Source organism: Trichosurus vulpecula, chromosome 1 (assembly GCF_011100635.1).
Source record: "Trichosurus vulpecula isolate mTriVul1 chromosome 1, mTriVul1.pri, whole genome shotgun sequence".
In the NCBI taxonomy this organism is placed as follows: domain Eukaryota; kingdom Metazoa; phylum Chordata; class Mammalia; order Diprotodontia; family Phalangeridae; genus Trichosurus; species Trichosurus vulpecula.
The window spans coordinates 5,973,956-5,983,703 of NC_050573.1; the positions used below are offsets into that span (position 1 = coordinate 5,973,956).

Consider the following 9,748-nt stretch of genomic DNA (forward strand, 5'->3'; position numbering starts at 1 on the left):
ATCTTTCTCAGATCGTGATGCAATAAAGATTACATGGAATAAAGGACCATGGGAAGATAGATTAAAATTAATTAGAAACTAAATAATTTAATTCTAAAGAATTAGTGAATAAAACGACATATCATAGAAACAACCAATAAATTTATCCAAGAGAATGACAATAATGAGACAACATGCCAAAACTTATGGGATGCAGTGAAAGCAGTTCTTAATAGAACTTTTATATCTCTAAATGCTTATGTAACAAAATAGAGAAAGACGAGATTAATGAATTGTGAATGCAACTGAAAAAGCTAGAAAAAACACCAATTGAAAAATTCCCAATTAAATACTAAATTAGAGATTCTGAAAATCAAAGGAGAGATTAATAAAATTGAAATTAAGAAAACTATTGAACTAATAAATAAAACTAAAAACTGTTTTTTTGGGAAAAAACAATAAAATAGATAAAACTTTGTTTAATTTGATTTAAAAAAATAAAGAAGAAAAACAAGTTCCCAGTATCAAGGATGAAATGGGTGAATTCACCATCAATGAAGAGGAAATTAAAACCATAATTAAGAGTTATTTTGCCCAATTGTATGCCAATTAATTTGACAATCTTAGTGAAATGGATGAATATTTACAAAATATAAATTGCCCAAATTAACAGAAGAGGAAATAAAATACTTAAATAACTCATTCATAAAAAATAATTGAATAATCCATTAATTAATTCCCTCAGAAAAAAAAATCTCCCAGGGAGAGGTGGATTCATAAGTGAATTCTATCAAACATTTAAAGAATAATTAATTCCGAAACTATATAAACTATTTGGGAAGATAGGAAAAGAAGGGGTGCTACAAAATTCTTTTTATGATACAAATGTGGTACTGATACCTAAACTGGGAAGAGTCAAAGCAAAGAAAGAAAATTATAGACCAATTTCCCTAATGAATATAGATGCAAAAATTAAATGAAATATTAGCAAATTGATTAAAGCAACTTATCTCAAGGATAATATACTATGACTAGGTAGGATTTATACCTGGAATGCTGCTTCAATATTAGGAGAACTATCAGCATAATTGAGTATATCAACAACGACACTAACAGAAATCATATGATTATCTCAATATATGTAAAAGGAGCTTTTGACAAACTACAAACACTAGAGAGAACAGGAATAAATGGAGTCTTCCTTAAAATGATAGGTAGCACCTATCTAAAACCATCATCAAATATTATATGTAATGAGGATAAGCTAGAAGCATTTCCAATAAGATTGTGGGTGAAACAAGGATGTCCGTTGTCATCACTCTTATTCAATATTTTACTAGAAATCTTAGCTTTAGCCACAAGAGAAAAAAAGAATACAAAGAATTAGAATAGGCAAAGAAGAAACAAACTATCACTCTTTGCAAGATGATATGATAGTATTCTTAGGGAATCCTAGAGAATCAAGTAAAAATTACTTGAAATAGTAAACAAATTTAGCAAAGTTGTAGGATATAAAATGAACCCAGATAAATCATCAGCATTTCTGTATATTACTAACAAAGCCCAACAGCAAGAGATAGAATGAGAAATTCTATTTAAAATTATTGTAGAAATTATAAAATATTTGGAAGTCTATCTACCAAAACAAAACCAGAAACTATATGAACACAATTAAAAAACTTTTTTCACACAAATTAAGTCAGATGCAAATAATTCTAAAAATATCAGTTGCTCATGGTGTAATATCGATTAAGTTGGGACTTTTTTTTTTTACTGTTTTAGAACGATAAATTAATTGAGTGTCTTTGATTGAACCTTACTAGGTGCAAAGTCCCAGGCCCAAATCCCTATCTACTAGGTGCTAAGCCTATATGGGTGTGAAGTGTCCAGGGCCCTAAGGGGAGTTGCTAAGACCAGAGCCAATAGTAGGAGCCTAAGTTCTGGTCACTCAGATGATGTTTGATGGCAGCTAAAAAGTGTATAAAAAGAGAGAAGAGAGTTATTTGCTTGGGGCTCTGAGCCACAGGAGGAGTGGTGCATGACTCTGGGCCAGCTGTTGTTATGAGCTCCCCAGCTCTTGAACTCAGATGTCAGTTTCTTGGTAACTATGAATTGTATTTGGTCTGTTTATAATGTATGTTTGCAATTTGCTTGTATTTGCTCTGAAGTTCAGGGTGCTGGCTTTTTCCCCTGGACTAAGTGAATGATATTTGCATGTTGGATTGAAATAAAATTCTTAACCCCTTAATGTTGCTTTCCTTACTAAAGCAGATCAAAAGAACCTGTGCTGGCAGCATTCTTGTTGTTGGGCTAGTGTTGGTCTTTAACTCTCACAGCAACTGCTAGCCAAATTGTTGCAACAAATGGGTAGGCCAAGCTAATATGACAAAAATGATAATTCTACCTAAATTAATTTACTTATTCAGTACCATGTCCATCAAACTACTTAAAATTACTTAATAGAGCTAAAAAAGAATAACAAAATTCATCTGAAAGAAAATAAAAGGTCCCGAATATCAAGGGAATTAATGTAAAGGAAGGTAGCCTAGCTGTACCAGATCTCAAATTGTATTATAAAGTATAAATACAATACACTGTATTATAAATCATCAAAACTACTTGTTACTGGCTAAGAAATAGAGTGCTGGTTCAGTGGAATAGGCTAGGTACACAAGAAACAATAGTCAATGACTACAATAACCTACTGTTCTAAAGGCCAAAGACCCCAGCTTCTGGGATAAGAACTCACTATTAAAAAAACTGCTAGGAAAACTAGAAAATAGTATGGCGGGAACTAGACATAGACCAACATCTTATACCCCACACCAAGATAAAGTCAAAATGGGTACACAATTTAGATATAAACACTGATATTGTAAGAAAATTAGGAAAGCAAGGAATAGTTTACTTGTCTGATTTACAGAGAACGGAAGAATTTATGACCAAACGAGAAAGAAAACATTATGAAATGCAAAATGGATAATTATGATTACATTAAATTGAACAGGTTCTGCATGAACAAAGTCAATGCAACCAAGATTAGAAGGTAAGTAGAAAGCTGGGAAACAATTTTTACAACCAGTGTATCTGATAAAGGCCTCGTTACTAAAAGAAATATAGAACTGAGTTAAATTTATTAGAATACAATTCATTCCCCTACTGGGAAATGATCAAAAATGTGAACAAGCTGTTTTCAGATGAAGAAATTAAAGCTCTCTATGGTTATACTAAATGCTCCACATCGCTATTGACTAGAGCACTGCAAATCACAACTCTGAGGTCCCACATCACACCTTTCAGATTGGCTAACATGACAAAATAAGAAAATGAAAAATGTTGGTGAAGATGTGGGAAAATTGGAACACTAATGCATTGCTGGAGGAATTGTGAACTGATCCAACCATTCTGGAGAACAATTTGGAACAATGCCCAAAGGGGTATCAAAGTGTGTATACCCTTTGACCCAGCAATATCACTTTTAGGTCTATATCCCAAAGAGATCATAAAATGGGAAAAGGACCAACATGTATAAAAGTATTTATAGCAGCTCTTTTTGTGATGGCCGAGAATTGTAAGTTGAGGGGATGCCAATCAATTGGGGAATGCCTGAACAAACTGTGGTATATGAATGTTATGATATACTACTGTTCCATAAGAATGATGAGAAGGTGAACTTAAGAAAAACCTGGAAAGACTTACATGAACTGATGTTGAGTGAAGTGAGCAGAACCAGGAGAGCACTGTATACAGTAACAGCAACATTGTGCGATGACTAACTTTATTAGACTTAGCTCGTCTCAGCAATGCTGGGATCTAAGACAACTTCAAAAAACTCATGATGGAAAATGCTATCCATACCCAGAAAAAGAACTTTGGAGTTTGAATGCAGATCAAAGCATACTATTTGCTCTCTCTCTGTCTGTCTCTCTCTGTCTCTGTCTCTGTCTCTCTCTAGTGGCTTCTCTCATTAGTTCTAATTCTTCTTTACAACATGACTAATGTGAAAATATGTTTAATATGAATGTATATGTGTGGAGTATATCAGATTGCACGCCATCTTGGGGAGGGGGGAAAGGAGGCAGGGGGAGAAAATTTAGAACTCAAAATCTTGTGGAAACAAATGTTGCAAACTAAAAATATTTCTTTTAAAAAAGAAAAAAATCTGTCATCAGATTTGACCACTGATAGGTTATAACTTGCATTTTTTGTCTTTATTTGGAAAATAATATAATCACTATGACTTTTACTTTGTTTTTCAAAATTATGTTCTCTTCTTTCCTCATGCTTCCACCACCCCTTTATTTTTATTCAACATCCCCGATTGAACCTGATGTTACTACTACCAGCCTGGATCATTCTAGGGCATTCTAGGAGGCCACATCACTCACTTTGGGTACCTCTGATTGATAGTTTGATAAATAATTTGGAAAAGAAAGTATATCACCATTTAATTGTCTCTGTGCTGTCTCTAAGAAATTTGTCAGAAAACTTGCCACTCTTCTCAGAATCAGTGTGGGCTGGGTTTTTTGCCTCAGTTATTAGGAACCCGATTAGTGTAATACTCTATTACATGTAGAGGACATGTAAGAGTCACACTGAAATTGTAAAAAAACAAAAAAACCCAAAGAACCCTTAGAACAATGTAAACAACAAATGAAAGATAACATATTAGAACCGTCCTTTGTCTCTATTCACAAATGATTCCATGCTACTAAACATGCTAAGGTGGTTACAGGATTATAGAATCAGTGAATTTTAGTGTTGGAAGCACTTGTACAGTGGGTGGGGACCAAAGAACCTGAGGATAATTCATGGATAGATGGGGAAATTTTTCTTAAGTAAGTGAGAAAATTGGAGTAGGGAAACTTTCAGTAATTCTTCATTATTGCTAAAAATCAATTGCAATTTCTTTCCTACCTTTCATTTCAGTCACAAAATGAAAGAATTTCTCCATTGTCGTAAGTATTCAGAGACATGACTGGTTAGTGGTGACACAAGACAAAGTGGAACAAGGGAAGGTACCAGTTATTCTAGAGGCAAGGGCAAAGTCACGTATCGGGGGGCTAGGAGATAACTGTTCCTCAGTTATAGAGGTTCATTTGGGCCTCGAAGCATGCTTTGCAGGACATGGAAGTGAATGAAGGGAGATTGGTGATTCTTTGAAAGATGCCATCTGGATCCCTCCATTTTTTGCTGTTGTTTTTGAAACACCTATCTACATCACTATATATTTATGTATACGTATATATATTCATGTATCTATGAGTATATATATACACATACATACACACACATATACATATATACATACAGAACAGATGAAGGTAAACTCAGAGAAGGAAGAAAAAGCAGCTGCTTGGACTACAAAAGGCTTCCGGCAGAATATTAGATTTGACTGCTGTCTTGTAAGAGGGAGAATCCAAGAGAAAAAAGATGAAAAGAGAGAGAGAATTCATAAAATTAGTTGCAACCTGCAATATGTAATATCAACAGAAGTGGCTGAAGAGGAAAACATTTATGTTGATTTTTTCTTTGATAAGAATATTGTACACATCATAGTCAAACTCATTTCCTAAGGGCTAAATGCAGCCTGACAAACTCTCTAGTGTGGCCAGAACAAGATTCAAATGTAAAAATTGGGAAATGTTTAAGAAAATAAACAAAAGTGTTATATTCCATAAATAATGTTAATTTGTAGCTCTCTAAGTCAATATATTGCCTACAAAGATCTATTTATATTTTAGTTTATTACCACTGGATACATACATACATATATGCTCACTGTATTGACATATTTATGGGCAAGCAAAAATCATTCCTCAAAACACAAATGAAAAAGTATGTGAACAAATGATTTTCAATAGAGATTTGCAAACTATCAACTATCATATGAAAGGATACTCAAAATCACAAGTAATAAGAGAAATGTACCTCAAAACATGAGATTTCACCCAAATCCAATAAAACTGTTAAATATAGGAATATTCAGTGCTTGAGAAGTTGGGGGCAAATTGGCACATTAGTATATTGCTGATGCAGCTGTGAATTGGTAGGATTGTTTTTGAAAACAATTTGAAATTACTAAAATAAAAGGACTAAACTGCCCATAGCATTTTAAGTTACTAAAATGTCCATAACATTTTACCCAATGATTCCAATAATAGACATATACCACAAAGACATTACGGATAAGAAGAAAGTAGAGATAAAGATAAAAATATGTATAGCTGAACTTTTGTGCCTATTTCTGTTTTTTGAACATGTTTCTTATAAGCAATAGATTGTCTAATCTTTCACTCTTTCATTTTCTGGGATTGCATATGCCGTTCACATTAGCAGTTATAAGAGTTAGGTTTATATTTTCCTCCATGTCTAACACTGAATTTTTTTCAAGTTATATTTTTTCCCTCTTCTGTTGTAAGCACAGTATAATGATCCTTCAGTTACTTTACCATAATCTTTTTTTTAAGGCTTCCCTATTCCTACTGGATTTATTTCTCACATATCCCCTCTTACTGTTTGTTAGACCCATTTTTTGGTGGGGGTTCTTTTTTAGTCCCATTTTCCTTCTTTTATATCATGATGTCATTCTCCTCCCTACATTTTTCCCTTTCAGTCAAGTAGATTACACTTTCATCTCCCCACATTTAGATAGTCTTGTTTGTTAGAGGTTTTTTTAATGTCGTTTTTATATCCGTTTCCAAAAAGGATTTCTCTTACTTTCTTTATTATCTTTCTGTGTTCTCTAGACTTTTATGCTATGACGCATGGCCTATATAGTTCTTATTTCTTTTCTTCATGTATTTTTCCTGTAACCAAAACTTCCAAAGTTTCCATTCCAGGCTTTTCCCTCTAGGCAGTTGCTGCCACTGCCTTCTAAGACTTGCTTCATGGATCCCCCTTTTCCATTATGTCTCACACTCAGAATAATACCAAATATTGCAGGGATCAGAGAAGACTCTTCCCTATTGTAGGGTCCCTTCCACACTGAATCCTTAATTATGCAGCCCATCACTGTTTAAAGCCCTTTTCTAGCAACCTTCCCACCCATATTTATCTTGAAATTTCTTCCCTGTATCCATATGCTTCACTCTCCAAGTCATCAGTTCCTCCCAGCAGTTGTAACTCCACGTTACCAACCCCATTCTTAAAGCAGGATCAATAGACATTTCATGTAGGAAAGCCCCCAGGCCATACCCAGTGTATATCTCCCTTCATAGACCATCTCTCTTCACCCGTAACAGCATTCATTGGTGGAACCCCTTACCTACCATCAAAGTAAGGCCCCAAAAATATATAGACAGCACAGGAAGAACTGTGCTCAAACTTTGAGAGCAAAGGAAACAAAGGTGAGTAATTAACAGCACCTGCAAATCCTTTTGCTAGAGTTCTGAAGATCATTCTTTAGGTACGGTGTAGTGTTTTTTTCTATGCTCTTCACAGAGCATCATCTCCTCATTTCATCTGGTATGTTGTTTTCTCTAAATGTATACCTTGTGGTTAGCAATTACGCAGGTGATACAAGCATGCCAGAAAAATGTTGAAGTCCTCCTGATCTTTAACAATTAACAAAGTTCCATGGACCAAAGGAGGGAGTACTAGCCTGTAATCAAAGCTAAGACTTAGTATTCTGCTCTTGCCCAAATAATCCATTTCATCTCTGAAGTTTGTCTCAGTGTCATCTCTCTCCACTACCAAGAACTGATATTTACTATGCCAACTAGCTTCCTGGAATTGTACAGGCTCTTGGAAAGGAGGCCAAGCCCCTCAGCTGTCCCAATCCAATTTCCCATCACATCTAGAGATGTGTCTATTCACTGCTTACACTTAGTGATGAATTGAGGTATATCATCACCAGATAAAGGAATCAGGGAATAGCACATTATCACTTAATTTACTGGGGGGGGAGGTGACTGACTTACACATATGACCTCCACACTTACAAATACAGTAGAGCAGTTTATAAATTTGCTGACTATCACCATAAAGAATAGCGAAAGAAGGTAAGTTGTGCCTCTACCTAAAACCCATTGGAATGTAAGGTCCTTAGGAATAGTTACGGCTTCATTCTTCGTCTCTGCAATTCAAACACCCGGCCCACAGGAGGCAGTTAGTGGTTTGTGAATTTATTGCTTAGTATGTAGTACCCAAATCTAGAGCTACTGCTACAGTATAATGGATTTTGAGAAGATGGAAAGGACGGTATGGAGACTCCAGTTTTCTGTTCATTGTGCTATGACACTCATTGGACTCATTGGAAAAGTTTGCATCTTAGGAAAGTGGAATACTCAACAGATGAAATCAACTTTAAGAAATAATTATGATGATTAGAGTGAGCCTGGGTTGGACACTAGGCTCTTTAACAATTGTCATCTTCCAGAAAAGGAAAAAAGTATTGTCTTGTGAAGTAAGAGATAATACCTTGAACAACTGTACGGGTTTCTGTGTACGAGGATGGGGATAATTTGCTTAATCTAACATTTTAGGAACTTGTGTCTCCCTTGCAGATATGAAGCATTGCATAAAGTGCCCAGAAGATGAATATCCAAATAAGGAAAGAAATCAATGCCTCCCCAAGGTTGTGACTTTCCTGGACTTTTCAGAAACTTTGGGGATGGCTCTAATCTGCGTGGCTCTTTCTTTCTCTCTAATGACAGCTCTGGTTCTCTGGATATTTGTGAAATTTCAAGACACACCCATAGTAAAAGCCAACAACCGAGCTCTCAGCTACACTCTCCTCATCTCCCTCAATTTCTGTTTCCTCTGTTCTTTGCTCTTCATTGGCCGCCCTACATCAGCCACCTGCCTCCTTAGACAAACGATCTTTGGGATTGTGTTCACTGTAGCTGTGTCCTCCATCTTGGCCAAAACCACCATGGTAGTCCTGGCTTTCAGGCTTACAACACCAGGGAGCAGGGGTAGAATGTGGGTGCAATCCAGGGTGTCTAACTCTATTGTCATTATCTGTTCTGGGATTCAAGTCATTCTCTGTGGCATCTGGTTAGGAATCTCTCCCCCTTTCCCAGACAGTGATATACACTCTGAACCAGGACAGATCATCATTGGGTGCAATGAGGGTTCTGTCATTGCCTTCTACGCTGTCCTGGGCTATATGGGGTTCCTATCCCTGTGCAGTTTCGCAGTGGCTTTCCTGGCCAGGAACCTTCCTGACACCTTCAATGAAGCCAAGTTCATCACATTCAGCATGTTGGTGTTCTGCAGTGTGTGGGTTTCCTTCCTCCCAACATACCAGAGCACCAAGGGGAAGGCCATGGTTACTGTGGAAATCTTCTCCATCCTGACATCCAGTGCTGGGTTACTGAGTTGCATCTTTTTTCCCAAGTGTTACATGATTCTGCTGAGGCCAGACAGAAACACTCAAGAGCATATCAAGAATAAAGTAGACCACAGGGGCGGGAATCAATCTGCATAATTGCCTGCTAATTTCTACCAGAGTCATAATCATTTTTTAGGATAATTATATCACTACAGCAGGGCCCTTGGTACATTCCCCCTCTTGCTTCCTTTCCAGGATTTCAGAATTCCACATCATACTTCCTCTTCTTTGTGCCTGTTCTGGGATTTCCTAAGATTTGGAAACATGACTTGCTGTAAAGTTAGGATTAAGAAATGACAGTGATATTTCCAATCACCTATTTCCTTCAGCGGATATCTTGCCATTCACTAATGTGCTGTCTATACTGATGAAATGTTTTAGACACCACCACCCTCTTTGATTTAAATAATCCCAGTTGTACTCAACACCCAT

At 36.1% G+C, this 9,748-nt stretch overlaps 1 protein-coding gene across 1 annotated transcript in view; it reads left to right on the forward strand.

Moving 5' to 3' along the window:
• LOC118845789 (vomeronasal type-2 receptor 26-like) overlaps positions 1 to 9,412 on the forward strand; it is a 28,825-nt gene extending 19,413 nt beyond the window's left edge. The window contains exon 4 of the mRNA XM_036753854.1: positions 8,637 to 9,412. Coding sequence (XP_036609749.1) covers positions 8,637 to 9,412 — 776 coding nt within the window. The remainder of the gene's footprint in view (positions 1 to 8,636) is intronic.
• The last annotated feature ends 336 nt before the right edge of the window (positions 9,413 to 9,748 follow it).